Source organism: Salvelinus namaycush, chromosome 15 (genome assembly GCF_016432855.1).
Source record: "Salvelinus namaycush isolate Seneca chromosome 15, SaNama_1.0, whole genome shotgun sequence".
NCBI lineage: Eukaryota > Metazoa > Chordata > Actinopteri > Salmoniformes > Salmonidae > Salvelinus > Salvelinus namaycush.
In genome coordinates, this window is record NC_052321.1 from 35643812 (window position 1) to 35670345 (window position 26534).

The following is a 26534-nucleotide window of genomic DNA, read 5'->3' on the forward strand; positions in this document are numbered from 1 at the left end:
TGGAGAAGCATGATTCATCACTCCAGAGAACGCGGGTTTCCATGAAAACATGAATATGAGATGCATTAATAATAATAATAATAATGGTGTAAAATAAAACAATCCCTGGTGAACATAAGAGTCCAATGGCGGCGAGCTATACAAAACTCCAGCCGACGCTTGGCATTGCGCATGGTGATCTTAGGCTTGTGTGTGGCTGCCTGTCCATGGAAACCCATTACATGAAGCTCCGGACGAACAGTTTTTGTGCTGATGTTGCTTCCAGAGGCAGTTTGGAACTCGGCAGTGAGTGTTGCAACCGAGGACGGATGACTTTTACGCGCTACGCGCTTCAGCACTTGGCGGTCCTGTTCTGTGAACTTGTGTGGCCTACCACTTTGCAGCTGAGCCATTGTTGCTCCTAGACGTTTCCACTTCACAATAACAGCACTTACAGTTAACCGGGGTAGACTCTAGCTGGGCAGAAATATGATGAACTGACTTGTTGGAAAGGTGGCATCCTATGACGGTGCCACGTTGAAAGTTTATGTGCGCTTCAGTAAGGCCAATCTACTGCCAATGTTTGTCTATAGAGATTGCATGGCAGTGTGCTTGATTGTATACACCTGACAGCAATGGGTGTGGCTGAAATAGCTGAATCCACTAATTTGAAGGGGTTTCCACATACTTTTGCATATATAGTGTAAGTCAAGCACAGAAATGATTGAAATGATTTCAAATAGTATTTGAACCTGGTCTGGTAGCTTTATGAACATCTGTTCTTACAATCTGTTGCTTTGGTGGACTGCTTCCATAAAGATCATGGCTGCATCTCAAATGACATCCAATTCCCTATATAGTCAACTACATTTGACCAGAGACCTATGGGGCTTACACACTATAAAAGGACTAGGGTGCTATGTGGGATGCAGCCAGTGTGATTTCAGTGTCCATCCTACTTCTACAGTATTCAAAAGGCCCATCCATATTACTTTGACTATGACCATGTATTATTATTAGTGACAGTATTATATGACATTACAGGCCCTTACTTGTAAAAAATGATACAACTTCAGCATGCCCTACTATGGGCTGACACTCAACATACAGGTCAACTGTAACAAATGTGGTAATTATATATATATATATATTTCCGGGTCAGGTCTTGTATGATTCGACAAACTTCTGGCCCAAGTTATACAGATGTAGGATCTTAATTTGAGCCCGTTTCCTACAGCAGGAAAATAATCTTTCTGTAACAGGAAATGTGAATTATCATGTTCTCAGCAACAAAAGAGTGATCAAATTAAGATTCTATATCTGCTGGTTTGTATGGTTGAAATGCAACCATAAGTGATTGTTGAACAGTTGTGAAGACCTGCACTTGCACAAAAATGTTTACTATTAAAAATTGGTGTCTCCATATCTTATTTTTGTTCCCCCCTCTCTGTTGTATCACAAACGTTGTGCCAAATGTGTTGTTACAGCAGTTGTACAACCTGAGTGTGTTTGGGGCCATACAGCCCACAGCCCTTCACATATCACCTCCTCTTTATCTTATGTTGATTTAAAGATGGTTGATTGACATGTGATGCCACCAATGGGGCGGCGTTCAGTGCTGGCTGCTGAGGACTCCATTGGGGCCTGTTTGCTCCACCTCCTCTGGCTGAGGAGCTTTCTGTTTTTCTGCACCTTCACTCGTACATCAAACACCTCCTGAATAGCATTCTTAAAACAGTGAAAGTTGTAGTCAATTAGTCCTGTGGGATAAAGACAAGATAGGATGAGATCAGTATTCAGACAGGACGAGCAGAGTTACCATAGCTATTAGAATGTTAAAATGACAAATTCATCTCGCTCTCACAATATCAATTATGAGCGAAAATATCCTACATTGTGAATCAGATAATAATTGCAATTGCAAGAAACACAAAATGAACACAAAAAACAAAAAAAATCTCTTCTGTCTCATTAGCTTGTTAGCTTAAAGTTAGGTAATACATGTTTAATGTATCTGTCAAATTATCAAAGCCTAGCCATCTCTAATTATTTAGATAGTGAAATATGTAAGTTTGGAGCAATGCTATTTACATGAGATGTTTTTATTTTATATCACTGAATTTGAAGATAAGCTAAATATACCATTGTTGAGTGGTAATTGTCTAGAGTTGAAAGTGTCAAAACGCTTATAAAGACTGAAATATTATTTTACAATTCAAGGGAATAGTATGCAGATGCTATGGGCTCATACATGCTTTGAAGACAACTTTTACCCCCATTCTTCCAAAGTTTTGGAGGGTAAAAGTATTTGAAACTGCAGGTGAAAACAATGCATGATACGACCTTGAATAATATAACCTGTAGGATTTGACCTGTTGTAAGAACCACTAAAGTTAATGAATTAATGTAACCTTATCATTGTTGGCTTTATTGTTATTTTGGGGAAAAGAGGATATTTTGTGACTCGTTGACAAACAGTTTACCAGATGTAAGAAGCTTCCATGCTTTTGTTCTGCTGACAAATAGGATAGGGGGAAAGACTAATCAATGCCAATGGAAATGTTCAAATGTAACACATAAAAAAAGTCAAAGACCATACTGTTGAATAAAAATACACACAATAAAAAACAGGAAATACACAACCATGCACTGACTTCGCTGTCAGCCTCCTAAACTCTCAATTCCGAGACTGCTATACGAGTCTAATAAATACAACTTGAAAATGACTGTTCCCATAGTTTGGATGCCATGCCTTCCCATGTACTGTACAAAGAGAACACTCTTATGAATGCCTATTATCACAAGTGCTGTGTCATCTGTCGTCCAATCTCTTAGCTGCCGCAGACAGCCAAGGCTCAATCTAACAAGCCGGGAGGAATTGACAAGTTCACAAGTTAAAAGGAAGATGAGAGCCTTTGATCATCGGTGCCAAGGTAACCACACTCTTCTCTTCAAGAGATAGGAGAGAGAGAGAGAGCGAGAGAGAGCAAGAGCGAGCAAGAGAAAAGTATCTATGGAATAATAGGCTTTCCATTGCAATTTATATAAATGACTTATTATGTGTTCATCTGTTAATTGAGCGTAAGAAGGGATACTGTATTTAGTCTCTGGACAATACAGCTTTTTGCTTTACATTGTCATCATATTAATTATGTTCTGCCATCTGTCAATTAACCCATATCACTGTGCTCATCACAGATCATACAACACGCTAGAAGCGGTTGGATTATAAATATTTCAATCCTGGTTAGTCGTTAGCCTTTGGAAGCATGCTATTTAGAGTAGCAGGTGCTCTAGTATCAGCAGGTATTCAGTACTGCACTTGTGGATTCATGTCATGTCTGGTCGTCGTGATATCTGAATATGCGCATGTAGCTGTGCTAACTCGGACCTTGGCATAAATCATGCATTGATGTAACTCAGATTTTTGAATAAATCATGCATTGGTGTTAACAGGAGATATGTGTGACATTTCTTGGAAAATCTTTTGTAGTGCCAACGACACATCTAAAAACTAGGTATGTAACATAAAACTTTGTGTTAGTACAAGCACATAATACCCAAAGTTAGAATTCATCCCTATAAAGTCACAGCACATTCTGCTATAAGGCTAGGGGTCCTTCTTGGACCAGGTTGGACCCTGGTCAAAAGCAGTGCACTTTAACCTCTTTGGGCTGCAGGGGCAGTATTGAGTAGCCTGGATAAAAGGTGCCCATTTCAAACGGCCTCGTACTCAATTCTTGCTCGTACAATATGCATATTATTATTACTATTGGATAGAAAACACTCTCTAGTTTCTAAAACCGTTTGAATTATATCTGTGAGTAAACCAGAACTCATTTTGCAGCAAACCTCCTGACAGGAAGTGGAAAATCTGAAATCGATGCTCTGTTCTAGGGCCTGCCTATAAATGTCCTTGATATTTATTAGAATACATGCACTTCATACGTCTTCCACTAGATGTCGACAGGCAGTGAGAGAAGAAATGGAGTGTATAACTTGATCTGGGGTCGAATAAAAGCTCTTTGTATGACGTGTCACCAGTTTCCTGTTTTCTGGAGAGCGCGAGAAGGGACCTGGTATTGCCTTCTGATAAGCTGTCGTTATAGACAACTAATATCTCCGGCTTTGATTTTATTTGATACATGTGACAATATCATCGTAAAGTATGTTTTTTCAATATAGTTTTATTAGATTATTGAATTTTTTTCGGGACGTTAGGCGTGTTGCGTTCTCTGGGTATGGTGAAGATGGAGAGCTACGCGCCACTTGGCTAGTTAGCTTGCTAATTCGAGAGGGAAGAAGGCCGTTCTAAAACCAAACAACGATTGTTCTGGACAAAGGACACCCTTGTACAACATTCTGATGGAAGATCAATAAAAGTAGGACCCATTTTATGATGATATTTCATATATCTGTCGGAATATGTAGACAATTATTTTGCGCCCAGATTTGGGCTCTCTCTCGTTATAACGTAAGCTGGATGTGGTAATGAAGTTATTTTTAGAATTCTAACACGGCGATTTCATTAAGAACTAATGTATCTATCATTTCCTATACAACATGTATTTTTTAGTAACGTTTATGTATAGTTATTTGGTCAGAATAGTTGAGTGTCATATAAATATCCGCACATTCTGGGAAAAAGATGCTACGTTAGCACAATGTATAACCACTGATTTCAGCTCTAAATATTCACATTTTCGAACAAAAAAGAAGTGTATTGTATAACCTGATGTTATAGGACTGTCATCTGATGAAGCTTATCAAGGTTAGGTTATATATCTTTTGCTGGTTTGTTACGATCGCTAACTTTTGCTGCGGGTAAATGGCTTGTGTTTCTGGCTATTGTGGTAAGCTAATATAACGCTATATTGTGTTTTCGCTGTAAAACACTTAAGAAATCGGAAATATTGGCTGGATTCACAAGATGCTTGTCTTTCATTTGCTGTACACTATGTATTTTTCTGAAATGTTTTATGATGAGTATTTAGGTATTTGATGTTGGTGTCTGTAATTATTCTGGCTGCTTTCGGTGCAATTTCTGATTGTAGCTGCAATGTAAACTATGATTTATACCTGAAATATGCTAATTTTTCGAACAAAACATAGATTTATTGAATAACATGTTATAAGACTGTCATCTGATGAAGTTGTTTGTTGGTTAGTTTGGTTGGTTCTTGGTTAGTTTGGTTGGTTTTGTGCATGCTACCTGTGCTGTGAAAAATGTTAGTGCTTTTTTGTATTTGGTGGTGAGCTAACATAAATATACGTGCTGTTTTCGCTGTAAAACATTTTAAAAATCGGACATGTTGGCTGGATTCACAAGATGTGTACCTTTCATTTGCTGTATTGGACTTGTTAATGTGTGAAAGTTAAATATTTCTAAAAAATATTTTTTGAATTTCGCGCCCTGCACTTGAGCTGGCTGTTGTCATAAGTGTACCGACACCGGGCTGCAGCCAGAAGAAGTCAAAGGGAATAGGGTTCCATTTGGGATAGAGACTGACTCTCGCTCACCTTTCTTCTCAAAGCTCTCCTCCCTAACTCTCGAAGCTCTCCTCCCCAACTCTCTTACCTTTTCTCTCAAAGCTCTCTTCCCTAACTCTCTCTCACCTTTCTTCTCAAAGCTCTCCTCCCTAACTCTCTCTCACCTTTCTTCTCGTAGCTCTCCTCCCTAACTCTCTGTTACCTTTCCTCTCAAAGCTCTCCTCTCGGAGGAAGCAGACCAGAGCCAGGAACTTGGTGACCTCCTTCAGGTACATGACGGTGGTGTTGTTCAGGTGGATGATGGCCATGGACTCTTTATCATAGGGCTGACCTGCCTCTTCCTCCGTCAGCCTGGGAGAGAGGGATAAGAACAAGGGGATGAGAGAGGGAAGAGAGCGAGGGATGAGAGGGAAGAGAACCAGGAATGAGAGAGGGACGAGAACCAGGGAAGAGTGAGTGATAGGGTGTACCTGCCTCGTCCCACATTAGCCTGGGAGAGAGGGATGAGAACGAGGGGATGAGAGAGGGAAGAGAACCAGGAATGAGAGAGGGACGAGAACCAGGGAAGAGTGAGTGATAGGGTGTACCTGCCTCGTCCCACATTAGCCTGGGAGAGAGGGATGAGAACGAGGGGATGAGAGCGAGAAGAGAACAAAGGTTGAGATAGCGAGATTTAAGCTAAAATTCATTCAAAGAAGAAAAGGAGGGTGATATGCACATCCTAAATGTAAGAATACCAGTACTGGGATTAAAATGAATACAGAGATAAAGGAAACCTTGCTGTTGTTGGTTTAATAATGTATTTTGTTTGTGCTTTTACATTGTCGGCCAAGGAACTGAAGGAGCAGTTCAATTCAATGAATATTCAATAGACCCCTCATATTCAACTCTGGAACTCGAAGCCAGTTCCACTGCTTTTTTTCATTCTTTCCCTCTAAATCCGAGACCAACTTAGACCTGGAACACCAGGTGGGTGCAATTAATTAACAGGTAGAACAGAAAAACCAGCAGGCTCCGAACCTCGTAGGGTAAGAGTTGAATACCTTTTAAATAATTTTTTATTCTGTTCGAAATAAAGCCCATTTCCCATTCCTTTTCCCAAGTTCTCTTCTCTGTTCTCTTTAGGGACTGTTCATTCTCATAGACTCACTGTAGTATCATGTCAAATCATACAATAAGAACTACTCTTTAAAATGGTTCTAACTTCTGAAACGGGGTTATTCTTGTTAGTTTGGAGAGATGATGATGACTGAGTGAGGGCATCTTATCTCTCTCTTTGTTAACCAAAGACCAAGCAATAAGGTCTGGTACTGTAAAAACACTGATTTTAAATAAATATGTTTAGGAATGAAGGCAACACATGTATGGCTAAACTCATTTAGCTCATTTAACAGATCTTATCCAGAGCAACTAACAATAAGTGCAACCACATAGCAAAATCATTGCAAGTAAAAACCTTCACAATAGCTACCATCTGCATAATCAGTGATAACAATCAATTAAAAACAAGTAGAACAGTTAAGGCATCCATCTTGATTTATTCACTGAGAAAGTCAATGGCATACTGTAGCAGCAGCAGTTATAAGTCAGAGCTGATAGCCTATAGGTAGAATAACGTAGGTACTCGCCGTCAAACAAAGAAAATGAAAAACCAAGGAGGCCAAGAAACAAAAATATACATAATTTAATCCATGGTCGAAAAAATTCACATTGCTGGTGCAAAGTGCTAAACAAAAAAAAAGCACTTTGCATTAGCACCTTTTGTTATCATTTCGAGCATACATTAAATTAAGTATATTTTTTGCATCTTGCCTCCTCGGTTTTTCCTTTTATATGGTTTGAGTGCGAGAACTTACATAACTCTACAGATATGTGTTCTCCCAAACACCGGAAAACATCAACATTAAACTGAGCACAAACCCTCACACTGGCTTTCCCTGAGTTGATACAGGGGCACAAATAATCTACTGTATATTCCTACATGCATTAAAATGAGAAAGTACATGTGTACCTGTGTCCCCTCTGCCAACACCATCTAGTACATAAGATAAAAAGCTGTACTATGTAACAGATGCCGGATCAAATGGTAATTATCAAAATGAATAAAAGCTCAAACCTAATCCCATGCTTTCAGGAGCTTGGGGGGGGGGGGGGGGAATGCATTGACATAAGGTCTGCAAACCAAGAAGAGTTTCTCACTGCATGTCACTGGGGAGGAAAACAAAGCAAAAAACATGTACGGTTTCACATGGAGTCATAATTTGTGAAAAGAAAAAAAGGATAACCTCAATCAAGAAAGACCCTTTCAAAGAAGGGCCTACTTGCAATAACTGTGATATGTGGTTGTTCTCCCTTACTAGTTGAACGCACCGACTGTAAGTCTCTCTGGATAAGAGCATCTTATAAATGACAAAAATGTCAAATGTAATTACTAGGGAAAGACGCAGACATTCAATATGTTGGTCAGGGGAGTGCGTCATTAACTAAATGAGGTGAAAAAAACCTTGCTGAAACCTCTAAATAATGTTAATAGCCCAGCCGTTTTGTCATGGGTCTGCATCCCAAATGACACCCTTTCCCCTACATAGTATATACACTATATAGGGAATAGGGTGCCATTTGGGAAGCAACCCATGATAATGATGTTCAAACTTCATGTGAGTAATGCCAGTATTTGGAGGAGAGTTAAATCAACTGGTCCAATGAAACCTCAAGAGCTAAATTGGAGCTCCACTTGCATGCCTTGATCACTCACACACAATTACCTACATACAGGAATATGTAAAGTACGTTCAGAAAAAATGCATACCCCTTGACATTTTGTTGCGTTACAGCCTGAATTAAAAAGAGATGAAAAAAACCATTTTTCATAAGGACAAACTGTTTTTAGAAATGTTTCCAAATGTATTGAAAATGAAATACAGAAATATTTCATTTACATAAGTATTCACACACTTGAGTCAATACATGTACATCTGTGAGTCTTTCTGGGTAAGTCTCTAAGAGCTTTCACACCTGGATTTTACAATATATGTACATTATTGTTTTTTTTTAATTCTTCAAGTTCTGTTAAGTTGGTTGTTGATCATTTGCACCAAACATAATGCTTTGTATTCAGGACATATTTCTTTTTGCAGTTTTACATTTTTTGCAGTTTTACTTTAGTGCCTTATTGCAAACAGGATGCATGTTTTGGAATATGTTTTATTCTGTACAGGCTTCCTTGTTTTCACTCTGTCATTTAGGTTAGTATTGTGGAGTAACAACACTGAACAAAAATATAAACACATCATGAGCTGAAATAAAAGATCCCTGAAATGTTCCACAAGCACAAAAAGCTTATTTCTCTCATATTTTGTGCAAACATTTGTTTACATCTCTGTTAGTGAGCATTTTATCGATGGCAATTTGAATGCAGAAAAATACGGCGATGAGATCCTGAGGCCCATTGTGAGGCCTATATTTTTTGTATGTATCTATGACCAATAGATGCATATCTGTATTCCCAGTCATGTGAAATCCATAGATTAGGGCCTAATGAATTTATTTCAATTGACTGATTTCCATCTATGAACTGTAACTCAGTAAAATCAATTAAATTGTTGCATGTGGCATTTATATTTTTGTTCAGTATACAATGTTGATCCATCCTCAGTCTCCTATCATAGCCATTAATCTCTGTAACTGTTTTAAAGTCACCATTGGCCTCATTGTGAAATCCCTGAGTGGTTTCTTTCCTCTCCGGCAAGTGAGTTAGGAAGTACGCATGTATCTTTGTAGTGATTGGATGCATTGATATACCATCCAAAGTGTAATAATAACTTCACCAAGCTCAAAGTGATATTCAATGTTTGCTTTTTTATGTTTACCCATCTACCAATAGGTGCCCTTCTTTGCGAGGCATTGGAAAACCTCCCTGTTCTTTGTGGTTGAATCTGTGTTTGAAATTCACTGCTCGACTAAGGGACCTTACAGATAATTGGATGTATGGAGTACAGAGATGAGGTAGTCATTCAAAAATCCTGTTAAACACTATTATTGCACACAGAGTCCATGCAACTTATTATGTGACTTGTTAATGAGCAAATGTTTACTCCTGAACTTATTTAGGCTTGCCATAACAAAGGGGTTGAATACTTATTGACTCAAAACATTTCAGCTTTACATTTTTTATGAATTCGTAAAAACAATTCCACTTTGACATTATGGGGTATTGTGTGTAAACCAGTGACACAATTTATAACTGAGGCTGTAACACAACAAAATGTGGAAAAAGTCAAGGGGTGTTAATACTTTATGAAGTCACTGTACACACACGTCCCCCCTTGGAAAATATCTCAAAGTCTGTGCAGTCTCCCAGACTTATATACGGTGAAAGCTCATCTCATCTAGAGTGTTGTGCCCTGAGGCGTAAACACAGTCAACAGCCTTCCCCAGCTCAGCCCTCCTAAACCCCAGTGTGGCATATCTCCATCCCATCCCAACCCACAGCTGCAGTGCCCAGGGTAAGGCCTCGGCCTATATCCCCAGCCCCAGCAGCAGCCTCCCTGCCAGGGCACAGCAGCCCAACGAAAGCACATCAGACCTGGTTCATATTGGGTCAACGGGCCCAGAGGGAGCTAACGTTACCACGTGGCTTACCTCGGCTGGCTTGTTTACTACCGTCCTCTCATGGCTACGAGGAAGGTTCTACTAGTCAGCCTGATGGCCAGAACAGGAGGACAGGACATGGCAGGACAGGAGGTGCGTGTGTGTGTGCGTGTGTGCGTGTGTGGGTGTGTTCAGGGCTAGGGTGAAGACTGAGGAGACATAAAACGGCTGATCACCTGCTGTGTTTGTCAGGTTTTGATGCAATAGAGCTCCCTGACAGGCAGCCAGGTGGAAGGAGAAGATAGGCGTTTGCTAAGCAAAGCAGAACTCTTGAGTGCACCACACCGTGGTTAAAAGGCTCAACTTAACAGGATACACTTGTGTGCCTTCCGTGTTTAGCACCACCCACATTACCATATGAACTCTCTATGTACATAAACTCAGAGTGCAAATATGTGTTTGTTTTTTACTTGCAATGACTGTGATCTGGCTGTCTTAACTGCCTTCGTTTAATCCACTAACCTTAAGTCACTCTGGATAAGAACGTCTGCTAAACAACTTTGAAGTGAAAGTAAATGTTTTTTTATTTTCCCCAATATCAATAAAGGCTAGATTTTGACTTCAACTGCGAATGCAGCTATTCGTGAGAGGAATAACGTAGATGAAGGTGTGCTTGTACTCATGATTTCTTCATTTGTGTGTGTGTGTGTGTGAAAGAGAATAACTATCTACTAAAACAGACTGGGAACTCAGATTAGGATCTAATTAGTGTCTCAGCTGGAGTGAAACAGAGACACAGTGAGTATGAAGAACAGGATTCACACAGACTTTGTTCTGAGGGCAAAGTGTTTGCTAAATTACAATTTTATTACCAGAACTGGGCTGGAACAAAACCCTGCACAGCCTGTGGGTCCCCAGGACCAGAACTGAAGGGCCCTGCCTGGTGTGAAGGTCTGATTGTGACTGTGAGACTCAAGACAATAACATCTTTGTTGGTCCATTATACTCAGGATACAACAGAAATGTGTTGGTTTTTGCCGGCACAGTACCTCCACGCAACTTTCAACTCACCCGTAGATGCAGGAGATGTCTATGACCACGTCGATCATGTCGCAGCACAGCTCGTAGGTCTGCATGTCCACAGGACTGCTGTCTGTAGCGATGTAGATCTTACTGACCACGTCAAACAGAAAGGCCTTCTCTATGCCCGAGTTCTGAAAGTACACGGAGAGAGATGACACACTACACTTAGAAAACACATAATAGAGCAAATACACCAGAGCGATTAGAAGCAGCAGGTGGGCACGCTATCGTCACCGACTAGAATATCATCCATCAATTTCCTGACGATTCTACATGTTGAACTGCCACAGTTCGCCGCCACCCAGCAGGTGATCCGTAAAACACTGCAGCCACCCGCTGCTTTTTAACAGTTCATCATTCTGGTGTGTTTTCTCTCCGACATTCGACACTTGACTACCTCACACAGGGGAAAAAGAAAGCAAGGACGGGGCAAAAACTAAACTGGAGATGCTCTACTTTCTAAGAACTCAAAACAGCAGGGAGGGATAGATTTTGGCAAGACCAAAAAGCCCTGTAGAGGAACTAACGAGTGAGGTTGAGAGCCATGGTGTATGCTCGCCAGGGGGGCCGAGGGGGGCAGGGAGGACCAAAGTTAAGTAAATCAAAGAAGAGAAAGTAGAGAGCACCGAGCACCAACCAGGGATATGAAAAGGATTGTGTCCTAAATAGCCCCCTATTACCTATATAGTGCACTACTTTTGACTAGGGCCCATTCAAAAGTAGTGCCGTATATAAAGAATAGGGTGCCATTTGGGACGGAACCAAGAACTCCAGAGCACTAGGGGTCGGTGGTGGGAAAAGGACTCCAACAGAGTACTTTGAAGATATAGCACTAACACAGTCATCTGGGTCTCCCGCTCCTCTGTGAATATTAGATCACTAGAAACAATTTACATAAGCAGAGGGAGAGAGGCAGAGAAAGAGAGAGATAGAGAGGCTTGTTTATTTCACTTTTGTTTATTATCTATTTCACGTGCTTTGGCAATGTAAACATATGTTTCCCATGCCAATAAAGCCTTTTGAATTGAATTGAGAGAGCGAGAGAATGAAAGAGCACTCACTTGAAAGCTTGGAAATAAAGCCCCAAAGCCAAGGTTTTCATACATTCTTCCCATTAACTAAAATCTCCCCAAAAATGTATATGTCCCATATGGCTTTTGAACCTTCTATCCATATGCCGATAATGTATTTTAGATACAGTACTAATCTATGGTCAGCAAGAGATTACTGATGTCTGATGAGTTAAAGTGACTTCTGTATGATCTGTGTTGACACTGAATGACAGGCATTCACTCTTCTCCCTCCTACTTTGATGACCAGTTGATGCAATTGATTGGCTCGTCTACTCATCTGGTTTTACAAGTCTACATCACTCTGGGACGAATCCTAACATACTTGTCTTTCTTCCTGGCACTGATTCCGCTATTTTGAAGAAGTCTACTTGGACTGACGCTGATATGTGGTTATTTTTTTACTAACTTAGTTGAATGCACTGACTGTACGTCTCTCTAGATAATAGTGTCTGCTGAATGAATTAAAGTGTCATTGTAAATGTAGATTCGTGCACATAGAGTAACTTCAATCTTCAGGCATACTGTACTCAGTGCCAATCATAAGTATTCACCCCCCTTGGGTTTATTCACTTTTTATTGTCTTACAACGTGGGTTTAAAATGTAGTCAATAGTCATTTTTTTTGTCAACAATCTACACAAATTCTAACATTTATGAAAACTAAAACACGAATATACCTCGATTAGATAAGTATTCACCCCTGAGTCAATACATGTTAGAATCACCTTTGGCAGTGATTACAGCCGTGAGTCTTCTTGGGCAAGTCTCTAAGAGCTTTGCACACCTGGATTGTGCAATATTTGCAGATTATTCTTTTCAAAATTCTTCAAGCTCTGTCAAAGTGTTGGGTATCATGGCTAGACATAAATGTTCACGTCTTGCCATAGATTTTCAAGCAGATGTACTGTAAGTCAAAACTGTAACTTGGTCACTCAGGAACATTCACAGTCTTCTTGGTAAGCAACTCCAGTGTGGATTTGGCCTTGTGCTGTAGGTTATTGTCCTGCTGAAAGGTGAATTCCTCCCCCGGAGTCTGAGGTAAAGCAGACTGAAGCAGGTTTTCCTCTAGGATTTTGCCTGTGCTTAGCGCCATCCCGCTTCTTTTTATCCTGAAAAACACCCGTCTTTGCTGATGTCAGGCATACCCTAGTCTCGCGTTGCCATACCTCCAAATTCACATTGTTGTCACGCCTCCCTTGGAGGTCTGGAGAATGTTGTATTGCAAAAACGGTTTGAATAGTATTCTGGCAAGATTATGATTGGATGTTACATTTCAAGAACTCTCCTCCCACACACCCGTAGAAGGAGAGCTGTATGTTATGTGCATTACCGGGTAACTGTTACCTATGCTAGTTTTTAAGTTATCAAGTGTGGCCGACAGACTGAGATGTATATTTATTAAAACTGAAAGTGGATTACACTGATCAAGTCAAACAGCACAACATGTTCTAAACCTCTCTGGAGACAAACACTTTTTTCCTTGCCTCCATTCATCCTGTCCACATGGCTGTGCTCAGCTACCATTGAAAATATCTTGAAGATTGCCCATTATTGGGAGAACCTATTCAAGTAAGTAAATACAGTGGGAGGACCTATTCAAGTAAGTAAATACATTTTTCAAATGTTAAGAAATTCTGTATTAATAGCCAGCTACTGTAACAAAATATAATGTACTTGTCACAGTAAATTACTGTATGATTAACAGTAACATGCTGTATAAACTGAATACAATAGATTACCCATACATTGTATTTGTGAATATTCAAAATAGAATGTCACAACAACAAAAAGCACACGGGGGGGCAAAAAAATCAAAGCACATCCTCAGAATCAAGAGAGTAAACGTTTTTGCTAATTATTATTATAAATGAAAAATTGTATTCTTAGTTAATTGGTACCTGTTTAGTTATTTTATATGCATTGCTTTGTTTTTGGCCTTGCCATTTTATATTATAGAACAAATATAAAATCAGAAAACGGTTGGTCTAAAGGCATCTTACATACAGGCAGGCTCCTACAGTATCACCAGGTCCAATTAACTAGAGCGCCATCTTTACCCATAACCCCATACCATACAAGTAAACCCAAATGTTCCTCCAGGTGTCACAATAAGAATAGGGCGTTTCCATATACAGTGCCTTCAGAAAGTACAGTATACACACCCCTGGACTTTTCCCACATGTTGTTGTGTTCCAGCCTGAATTTAAATTTGATTCAATTGTAGCTTTTTTTTCACTGGCCTATACACAATACCCCATAAAGTCAAAGTGGAATTATGTATTTTTTTTAATTTTTTACAATTAAATAAAAATGAAAAGCTGAAATGTCTTGAGTCAATAAGTATTCAACCCCCTTGTTATGGCAAGCCTAATTAAGTTCAGGAGTAAAAATGTGCTCAACAAGTCACATAATAAGTTGCATTATTTTTGAATGACAACCTGATCTCTGTAGCCCACACATATAATTATATGTAAGGTCCCTTAGTCAAGCAGTGAATTTCAGACACAGATTCAACCACAAAGAACAGGTAGCTTTTCCAATGCCTCGCAGAGAAGGGCACTTATTTGTAGATAGGTAAAAAATAAAAAAGCACACATTAAATATCTCTTTGAGCATGGTGAAGTTATAAATTACACTTTGGATGGTGAACAAATACACCCATTTACTGCAAAGATAGGGATCAGGGACTTCACCATGAGGACAATGGCGAATGTAAAACAGTTACAGAGTTTAATCCTTAAGACTTTATTGACGCACCAGTGCATCAATCGAAGCAACATAAAAAATCTTTCAGTGTAAGCTAGAGATATCCTTCTCAATCCGCCGCATCCGCCTATGTCGGCTGGCTGAGCTACAGTGGTGTTGTCAGACTATGAAACAGCCCAAGATGTGGTCTACTCACAAAGACATCTGTCGCGTCTGAACAGTTTGGCCTACAAAAATGATATGACCAGATGAAAAGACGACCCACAAGTGTCACGGGACTCTTCTGAAGGTAACCAATACAAATTCATGGAAGTACGAAGGTAGTTTTTTGGCAACAAATTAAGGGGTTAAATGTGTCCAAAATAACTAAAATATTTCCTGATCTTTCTTATATCTCTAAGACATAGAACAAACACTTCAAAACCTTTTTCCTTACAAAGAAAATGGACTGTCTTTAATTTTCCATTTATGAATGTGTTATTCAATGCATTTCTATGGGCTATAGTAGTAATGACCCCCCCCCCCCCCAGAATTTTTTTTTTTGCACATTTGGGGATTTGATAGTATTTCTGATCGCCTTAACTCACTACCACTGTGGAAATTCTCAAAGTGATTTTTTTCTTCACCTCAAACAGAAAGTAAACAAAGTCTGTTTTAGCATCCATTGAGAATGACAATAGTTCCTCAACGTAGCCTATTTGAAAAATCCTTCCATCTCTTTTTCGATAACAGCTCAGCGTGAAAGGGGAAAAAAATGTCATGCTCTGATCCGGTGGAAACGTCATAAATTAAGCCTACCTGATCACTTCTTATCCCTTGTGCAAATAGCCTACAGCTATGTCTGTCTGGAGCTCACTGGAGCAGGAAACTCTGAGGGCCCAGAAAATGTTATACAATGTTGCAAGTTTTCTAGAACAATCTTCAGGCTGTACCCAAGGTAATAGTTGATAGAATGTTTCAAGTTCCTTTCAGACAAGCCATGAGTAGCCAATGTGATTTATAGGATACATATTTTAAATCAGGATATTTTCTATCAACAGCCGGCAATGTTTTTATTTCTTGGCTTTACGTAGGCTATTTTTACAAAGTTGGCAAATATAAGTTACTTTTAAAATTTTGATTAACCACGTTGAAGTCGGAAGTTTACGTACACTACACAAATTTCTTGTTAACAAACTATAGTTTTGGCAAGTCGGTTAGGACATCTACTTTGTGCATGACACAAGTAATTTTCCCAACAATTGTTGACAAACAGATGATTTCACTTGTAATTCACTGTATCGCAATTCCAGTGGGTCAGAAGTTTACATACACTAAGTTGACTGTGCCTTTAAACAGATTGGAAAATTCCAGAAAATGATGTCATGGCTTTAGGAGCTTCTGATCGGCTAATTGACATAATTTGAGTCAATTGGAGGTGTACCTGTGGATGTATTTCAAGGCCTACCTTCAAACTCAGTGACTCTTTGCTTGACATCATGGGAAAATCAAAAGAAATCAGCCAAGACCTCAGAAAAAAAATTGTAGACCTCCACAAGTCTGGTTCATCCTTGGGAGCAATTTCCAAACACCTGAAGGTGCCACGTTCATCTGTTCAAACAATAGTACGCAAGTATAAACACCATGGGACCACGCAGCCATCATACCGCTCAGGAAGGAGACGCATTCTGTCTCCTAAAGATGAACATACTTTGGTGTGAAAAGTGCAAATCAAATGTGTCATGCACAAAGTAGATATCCTAACCGACTTGCCAAAACTATAGTTTGTTAACAAGAAATTTGTGGAGCGGTTGAAAAACAACTTTTAATGACTCCAAACTAAGTGTATGTAAATTTCCGACTTCAACTGTATATACCTAAAGGGGTCTTAAAATTCATGGCATGACCATGGTATGACCATCTTAAAACAATTCCATATGTTAGCTTCGTTACTCCACATTACTAACCTAATTGACAGAGTGAAAAGAAGGAAGACTGTACAGAATACAGATACTCCAAAACATGCATCCTGTTTGCAACAAGGCAGTAAAGTAATACTGCAAAAAACGGGGCAAAGTAATTACTGAACACAAAGTGTAATGTTTGTGGCAAATCCAATACAGCACATTACTGAGTACCACTCTCCATATTTTCAAGCATAATGGTGGCTGCATCATGTTATAGGTGTGTTTGTAATCGTTAAGGATGGGTGAGTTTTTCAGGATAAAAAATACATGGATTGGAGCTAATCCGAGAGGAAAACCTGGTTCAGTCTGCTTTCCACCACACACTGGGAGATTAATTCATATTTCATCAGGACAATAATTTAAAACACAAGACAAAATCTACACTGGAGATGCTTACCAAGAAGACAGTGAATGTTCCTGAGTGGTCGAGTTACAGTTTTAACTTAAATCTACTTGAAAATCAAGACCTGAAAATGGTTGTCTAACAATGATCACCAACCAATTTGACAGAGCTTGAAGAATTTTGAAAAGAATAATGGGAAAATGTTGCACAATCCAGGCGTGGAAAGCTCTTAGAGACTTACCCAGAAAGACTCACAGCTGTAAAAGGTGCTTCTACAAAGTAGTGACTCAGGGGTGTGAATAATTATTAGGGCTGACCCCATTTAGTCAACTGTTTGGTCGACAAGCTGTTGGTCGACCTAAATTTCTTTAGTCGAGCAGTCGCAATTTATTTTTTCATGGTGCACAAGACACCTGTCTGATTCGCGCCTGTCTCAGTGGACTAATCCATTGCGGAGGCCACGGGGATGGCACAGTCTATCACTAAGAAATGTGATACTGAAATTGTATATGGTTATATTATGTAAAGATAATGGTGCAACACTAATAAATCTAATATTATTTTATAACAAATGTGCTTTCTCCCGCGTTGGATACGGTCCCTGTCCGCGGTTCTGAAATAAAATCTTCACTGTGCCCTAAAATTGGCGCCTTTCCCTGTATTGCTATGTGTATAATAGCTCAATTAATTGAGAACAATGCGGCAGAGGCAGCAGCAGAGACGAGGAAACAGCCCTTGCCTTAACCTAATTGTCTAAGAAAATTGAGAACGGAGGAAACCCCAACTTAATTAGTTCTATAATCAATAGCCTAACCGTACGTATACATTAGTACGTGGTAAATTGCAGCTTGCTGCTCCGGCCGCCCAGAGTGGCTCGCTTGTGGGTGTGCTGGCAGCATATAGCAGCACGTTAGATTGTGCGTCAAGAATTCAGCATAGCAAGTTTGTATGACGTTCTGGTTATTAAATGGGTGAATAATTTAATCCATTCTCCATTTCATGCATTTTTTTACAGTGCTACAGTGCAGGCTAACTCAAATGAGCTGATAACGTAGCTAGCTAGCTATCTAGCCAACTTTACATAACGTATAGCTAGCTACAGTAAGTGAATTAAATATCACTATCTACCTAACTTCATATTAGCTAGCTATCTCGATGTATTTATCATTGTAAAAAACAAACTCTAAATGCATTTGTAGGTAGCTAGCTAACAGCCATTGAGGACTGTCAAAGCCAACTGTCAAAGTGAGAGAGTAGGCGATCTGGATAGGGCAGGTACTTGTGTAGTTCCAGTACCTAGAAATGAGGATGGAGATAATAGTAACATAATATTCAGTGCTGTATTATTTAAGTATAATGAAGTCTGTTTCCTGTGATGTTTTCTGTCCACAGACACAGAGAGCTGTGAAAGCCTGTCTGCAGATGAAGAGGTCCCAATGAAGAGCAGTGGTTCTCAGTCCTGGTCCTGGGGACTCAAAGGGGTGCACAGTTTTGTTTTTGCCTTAGCACTACACAGCTGATTCAAAAGATCAACTCATCATCAAGCTTCAAGTGTTATTTATGTATTCATTTGTGATGCTATCCTTGACATGATCCTGCCGTTGTCGCATGTTACACATGCACATGTCTGTGCACATGCATCTATCTATCCAATGTTATCATAATTTGTTATGAGATATATTATACTTTAGTAATCCACAATGACCTGGTGATGTAAAAGTCTAATAATTACATTGTCTTCCATATTCCTACAGATACCTTGCAACTGGAGATTCCTTCAAAACGATTGCCTTCCGTTACCGTGTAGGGCACTGCAAGGTTGGGGTGACCAGGGCCATCTGGGACTCCCTCTGGGGAATTCAGGCGTGTGAAGGCTACCTGTGTTCTGCATAACTTCATGAGGATGGACACGAGGACCAGGAGGGGATCTGCAGCTCGCTGCTGTGTGCCAGAGGAGAAGTCTGCTGCTCTGCAGGATGTTTCAAGGAGGGTGGTCAACAACGCAGCACGGGAGGCAATCCATGTGCCGGAAGCCTTCACCTCTTACTTCTTCGAAGAGGATGCTGTTCCCTGGCAACACAAACGACTACACTATGCACAACCAAAGGCTCTTAAGAGTAAGAGTATTCTTCCATTTACTTAGCTACAGTACCTGTCAAAAGTTTGGTCACAACTACTCATTCGAGGGTTTTTCTTTATTTTTTACTATTTACTACATTGTAGAATAATAGTGAAGACATCAAAACTATGAAATAACACATGGGATAGTTTTATATTTGAGATTCTTCAAAGTATCCACCCTTACCTTGATGACAGCTTTGCACACTCTTGGCATTCTCTCAACCAGCTTCATGAGGTCGTCACCTGGAATGCATTTCAATTAACAGGTGTGCCTTGTTAAAAGTTAAAAAGGAAAGAAATTCCACAAATTGACGTGTTTGAGCCAATCAGTTGTGAAGTGACAAGTTTGGGGTGATATACAGAAGATAGCCCTATTTCGTAAAAAACCTAGTCCATATTTTGGCAAGAACAGCTGAAATAAGCAAAGAGAAATGACAGTCCATCATTACTTTAAGACATGAAGGTCAGTCAACCTGGAAAATGTCAAGAACTTTGAAAGTTTCTTCAAGTGCAATCGCAAAAACCATCAAGCGCTATGATGAAACTGGCTCTCATGAGGACCGCCACAGGAAAGGAAAAAGTTCATCACACCGCAGCCTAACCTATCGTGCGCAAATTGATTTTGTCCACCCACACCACACGTGATCACGACACGCATGTTAAAATATCAAAAACAAACTCTGAACCAATTATATTAATCTGGGGACAGGTTGAAAAGCATTAAATATTTATGGCAATTTAGCTAGCTAGCGTGCAGTTGATAGCTAATTTGTCCTATTTAGCTAGCTTGCTGTTGATAGCTAATTTGTCCTGGAATATAAACGTTGAGTTGTTATTTTACCTGAAATGCACAAAGTCCTCTACTCCGACAATTAATCTACACATAAAACGGTCAACCGAATTGTTTCTAGTTATCTCTCCTCCTTCCAGGCTTTTTCTTCTTTGGACTTTATATGGCGCTTGGCATCTCATAGTTACCACAACGACCGATCAAACTCAGTTCATCTTTCAATCACCCACGTGGGTATAACCAATGAGGAGATGGCACGTGGATATCTGTTTCTATAAACCAATGAGGGGATGGGAGAGGCAGGACTTGCACCACGATCAGCGTCACAAATAGAACTGACTTCTATTTTAGCCCTTGGCAACGCAGACGCTCGTTGGTGCGCGCGAGCAGTGAGGGTGCAATAATTGAACAACATGTATGTTTACATTTAAGTTGCAACGCTCGCACACGCGACACAAGCGGTGTGGTCAGCATTTTAGAATTAACTGCACCTCACATTGCATCCCAAATAAATGCTTCACAGAGTTCAAGTAACAGACACATCTCAACATAAACTGTTCAGAGGAGACTGTGTGAATCAGGCCTCGTGGTCGAATTGCTGCAAATAAATCTTTACTAAAAGGACACCAATAAGAAGCGCCAAAAAACATAAGCAATGGACATCAGACCAGTAGAAATCTTGGTTCCAACCGGCGTGTCTTTGTGAGAAAGAGTAGGTGAACGGATGATCTCCGCATGTGTGGTTCCCACCGTGAAGCATGGAGGAGGAGGTGTGATGGTGTGGGAGTGCTTTGCTGGTGACACTGTTGGTGATTTATTTAGAATTCAAGGCACAATTAACCAGCATGGCTACCACAGCATTCTGCAGCAATACGCCATCCCATCTGGTTTGCGCTTTGTGGGACTATCATTTGTTTTTCAAAAGGACAATGACCAAACACACCTCCAGGCTGTGTAAGGGCTATTTGACAAAGAAGGAGAGTGACGGAGTGCTTCATCATATGACCTGGCCTCCACACCGACCTCAACCCAATTGTTGGACCGCAGAGTGAAGGAAAAGCAGCCAACAAGTGCTCAGCATATGTGGGAAAAGCCTTCCTCATGAACCTGGTTGAGAGAATGCCAAGAGTGTGCAAAGCTGTCATCAAGGCAAAGGGTGGCTACTTTGAAGAATCTCAAATATAAAATATATTTTGATTTGTTTAACACTTCTTGGTTACTACATGATTCCATATGTGTTATTTCATAATTTAATGTCTTCACTAATATTCTGTGTAGAAAATGTAGAAAATAGTAAAAATAAAGAAAAACCCTTGAATGAGTAGGTGTGTCCAAACTTTTGACTGGTACTGTATGTCAACTGCAGTTATTAAAATCACATTTCTCTCCCTTTGATTTCTCCTTTTCGGGTGAGGGTGCTGTTTAGGTAAGAGTGATGTCTGTACAAAAACAAGCAATTTTAAGAGTCACCTATATTGAAACAATTAGACACCCTATAACCCACACCTACTGTACACACTTGTGTATCAATCTGATCGATGGATTGTCTTCTGCAGTAAGCAGGCTCAGGTGTATAACTGCAGCTCCTTCCACCTTCAAAGAATAAGCAAGAGCACCAACCATGGAGAATAGTAAGACACTTCATTATTTATATAACTACGCTATATTGTTTGTCCTTGTGTGTCTGTGCATGTTTTTCAGCCACTTAGAGTGGACACCAGATGAGGCCACACACAGATTCCTGTTGAACACTGTCTCTTTAACTAACTTATTTTCTCAATAACAGTGTAAGGGCTGTCGCTCTCCTCATCCTCGGACGAGGAGAGGAGAGAAGGATCAGTGGACCAATACGCAGCATTCGGGAAATAAGCCATCTCTTTATTTATAACGACGATGGCAACACGAAAACAAACACTTTCAAAATACAAAACAAGAAAACGACGTAGACGAAAACCTGAACATGAACTTACTTAACTAAAACGTAAAACTCACGGACAGGAACAGACTACATCAAAAACGAACGAACAACCGAACAGTCCCGTATGGTGCAAAACATAACACAGATACGGAAGACAATCACCCACACCGAACACTGTGACAACGCCTACCTAAATATGACTCTTAATTAGAGGAACGCCAAACACCTGCCTCTAATTAAGAGCCATACCAGGCAACCCAAAACCAACACAGAAACAGAAAACATAGAATGCCCACCCAACCTCACGTCCTGACCAACTAACACACATACCAAACTAACATAAATAGGTCAGGAACGTGACATAACCCCCCCCATAAGGTGCGAACTCCGGGCGCACCAGCACAAAGTCTAGGGGAGGGTCTGGGTGGGCATCTGACCACGGTGGTGGCTCAGGCTCCGGGCGAGGTCCCCACCCCACCATAATCCATCCTAGCCTCCATCTCCCCCTAAGAATGTCCACCCTCCTTTTACCCCCACAAAATCTTCTTAGTAACATCACTGATAGGGACAGCACCGGGACAGAGAGATAGATCAAGACAGAGGGATAGATAAGAATATAGAGGTAGATCAAGATAGAGAGGGAGATAATGATAGAGGGGCAACTCCGGACTGAAAGGCAGCTCCGGACAGAGAGACAGCTCTGGACTGATGGGCAGTTCTGGGTATATAGCCGTTTCAGGCTGAAGGGCAGCTCATGGCTGACTGACGAATCTGGACGCTCATGGCAGGCTGACGGCTCTCGACGCTCATGGCAGGCTGACGGCTCTCGACGCTCATGGCTGGCTGACGGCTCTCGACGCTCATGGCTGGCTGACGGCTCTCGACGCTCATGGCTGGCTGACGGCTCTCGACGCTCATGGCTGGCTGACGGCTCTCGACGCTCATGGCAGGCTGACGGCTCTCGACGCTCATGGCAGGCTGACGGCTCTCGACGCTCATGGCTGGCTGACGGCTCTCGACGCTCATGGCTGGCTGACGGCTCTCGACGCTCATGGCTGGCTGACGGCTCTCGACGCTCATGGCTGGCTGACGGCTCTCGACGCTCATGGCTGGCTGACGGCTCTGGACGCTCATGGCTCTCTGGCGGCTCTGGCAGATCCTGTCTGGTTGGCGGCTCTGGCAGATCCTGTCTGGTTGGCGGCTCTGGCAGATCCTGTCTGGTTGGCGGCTCTGGCAGATCCTGTCTGGTTGGCGGCTCTGGCAGATCCTGTCTGGTTGGCGGCTCTGGCAGATCCTGTCTGGTTGGCGGCTCTGGCAGATCCTGTCTGGTTGGCGGCTCCGGCAGATCCTGTCTGACGGACGGCTCTAGCGGCTCCTGTCTGGCGGGCGGCTCTAGCGGCTCCTGTCTGGCTGACGGCTCTGTAGGCTCATGGCAGACGGGCGGCTTTGCAGGCTCATGGCAGACGGGCGGCTTTGCAGGCTCATTGCAGACGGATGGCTCAGACGGCGCTGGGGAGACGGATGGCTCAGACGGCGCTGGGGAGACGGATGGCTCAGATGGCGCTGGGGAGACGGATGGCTCAGATGGCGCTGGGGAGACGGATGGCTCAGATGGCGCTGGGGAGACGGATGGCTCAGATGGCGCTGGGGAGACGGATGGCTCTGGCCGGATAAGGCGCACTGTAGACCTGGTGCGTGGTGCCGGAACTGGAGGCACCGGGCTAAGGATACGCACCTTCATACTAGTGCGGGGAGCAGGGACAGGGCACACTGTACTCTCAAAGCCCACTCTATACCTGGTGCGTGGTACCGGCACTGGTGACACCGGGCTGAGGACAAGCACATCAGGATTAGTAGGGGGAGAAGATACAGTGTGTACAGGGCTCTGGAGACGCACAGGAGGCTTAGTGCGTGGTGCCGGAACTGGAGGCACCGAACTGGATACACGCACTACAGGGAGAGTGCGTGGAGGAGGAACAGGGCTCAGGAGACGCACTGGTAGCCTAGTGCGTAGTGTAGGCACTGTAGGTACTAGGCTGGGGCGGGGAGGTGGCGCCGGAAATACCGGACCGTGGAGGCGTACTGGCACTCTTGAGCATTGAGCCTGCCCAACCTTACCTGGTTGAATACTCCCGGTCGCCCGACCAGTGCGGGGAGGTGGAATAACCCGCACCGGCCTATGTAGGCGAACCGGGGAAACCATGCGTAAGGCAGGTGCCATGTATGCCGGCCCGAGGAGACGCACTGGAGACCAGACGCGTTGAGCCGGCCTCATGACACCTGGCTCAATACCCAATCTAGCCCTACCAGTGCGGGGAGGTGGAATAACCCGCACTGGGCTATGCACTCGTACAGGAGACACCGTGCGCTCTACTGCGTAACACGGCGCCTGCCCGTACTCCCGCTCTCCACGGTAAGCCTGGGAAGTGGGCGCAGGTCTCCTACCTGCCCTTGGCCCACTACCTCTTAGCCCCCCCCCAAGAAATTTTTGGGTGTTACTCACGGGCTTTTTGGGCTTCCGTGCCAGACGCGTTCCCTCATAACTCCGGTTCCTCTCTCTCTTTTCCTCCACTCTCCGAGCTGCCTCCAGCTGTTCCCATGGATGGTGATTCACTTTAGCCCATGGTCCTTCTCCGTTAAATATTTGCTCCCAACTCCACAAGTCCTGTATACTTCCCCGTTGCTCCAAATTACGCTGCTTGGTTCTGGATTCTTGGTGGGTGATTCTGTAACGGCAGTCCTCCTCCTCTTCATCTGAAGAGGAGGAGTATTGAGGGAACCAAGGCGCAGCGTAGTGAAATGACATATTTTATTAACGAAAACACGAACTTGATTAAACTAACAAAAACAACAAACGGTGTAGACAGACCTAGACGACGTACTTACATAAAACAAGAAAACGCACGAATAGGAACATAGGCTACACAAACCGAACAAACCGTAAACAGTCCCGCGTGGTGTACAAACACAGACACGGAAGACAATCACCCACAACGAACACTGTGACAACGCCTACCTAAATATGACTCTTAATTAGAGGAACGCCAAACACCTGCCTCTAATTAAGAGCCATACCAGGCTACCCAAAACCAACACAGAAACAGAAAACATAGAATGCCCACCCAACCTCACGTCCTGACCAACTAACACACATACCAAACTAACATAAATAGGTCAGGAACGTGACAAACAGTCTCTCTCCTTCACTTTCATCCCTCTCCCACCTTCTCCCTAAATCCTCTAGATCAGGGTTGCCCAACCAGTCGATTGCGATCTACTGGTCGATCGCGGAGTGCTTGTCAGTTGATCGTGAGATGATTATACATCTACTAAAATTCAGCCACACAAATCAATGCCTATAATCTTTCTGTATTAACATTCAACAGTCCTCCATTCACAGCAATGTCTGAAAAGTCACGTGATTTACATCAAATATGATCAGTCCCTGCCCACTTATTGACGGATGCCTAGTTGGCGCGGTCAGATGCCGCCCGCCAACTCCAAGTCGAGGTCACGGTGATGCCAGGCAGGTAGCTAGCTAGCTTTGTAGCTAGATTCGTTCTTAAGTTGTTCTTAAATGGTGTAGTCAACAGCAGCAATAATGAGTGAAGGGAAGGATACAAAAAAACAGAAAACGTATCATTTCCACAAGGAATGGGAGGAGGATTTATTTTTTGTCATGTCAAACTCAAAATGTGTGTGCCTCATCTGCCGTAATAGCATCGCTATCCCAAAGAAAGGTAACATAGAACGACATTTTAAAACCACACACAAAACCCAGGAAAGAGATGTTCCAGCAAAGACTGAATTACGAAGAAGAAAGGTACAAGAACAAAAAAATCAACCGGCAGCGCAGCAGTCAATTTTCACACGGCCTGTGACCAAAGGAAAGGCGGCAACCATCGCATCTTATCGTGTGAGTCGCGTTCTTGCTAAGCATAAAAAGTCCTTCAAAGATGGGGAGATGATCAAGGAAGCATTTGTTGAGGCTGCAGACTCGCTGTTTGGGGATTTTAAGAATAAGACTAAAATGATGGCTGCCATCAATGACATTCAGTTGTCCAGAAATACGGTGACAAGATGTGAGGGAATAGCAGAGAACCTCGAGGATCAACTGAAAAAGGATATTGACAACTGCGAGTGTTATTCCCTCCAGTTTGACGAGTCCACAGATACGGTAGATGTGGCACAGTTATGCATTTTCATTGACAACATGAGTACAAAGGAAGAACTACTCGCCATTTTGCCACTGAAAGGACATACAAGGGGTGGCAGGTAGCCTAGTGGTTAGTGTTGGGCCAGTAACCGAAAGGTTTCTGGATCAAATCCCCGAGCTGACAAGGTAAAAATCTGTCGTTCTGCCCCTGAACAAGGTGGTTAACCCACTGTGGCCCCGGTAGGCCGTCAATGTAAATAAGAATTTGTTCTTAACTGACTTGCCTAGGTAAAAAAACAAGGGGTGAAGATATTTTTCAAGCTTTTATACAAATTCCAAC

At 42.1% G+C, this 26534-nt stretch overlaps 1 protein-coding gene across 1 annotated transcript in view; it reads right to left on the reverse strand.

Moving 5' to 3' along the window:
* Window positions 1–341: 341 nt before the first annotated feature.
* Window positions 342–26534, reverse strand: part of rragd (ras-related GTP binding D) — a 41168-nt gene continuing 14975 nt past the window's right edge. Inside the window, exons 6-8 of the mRNA XM_039009819.1 lie at window positions 11131–11273; window positions 5672–5820; window positions 342–1739 (exon numbers count right to left, since the gene is read on the reverse strand). Coding sequence (XP_038865747.1) covers window positions 1537–1739; window positions 5672–5820; window positions 11131–11273 — 495 coding nt within the window. The 3' untranslated portion in view covers window positions 342–1536. The remainder of the gene's footprint in view (window positions 1740–5671; window positions 5821–11130; window positions 11274–26534) is intronic.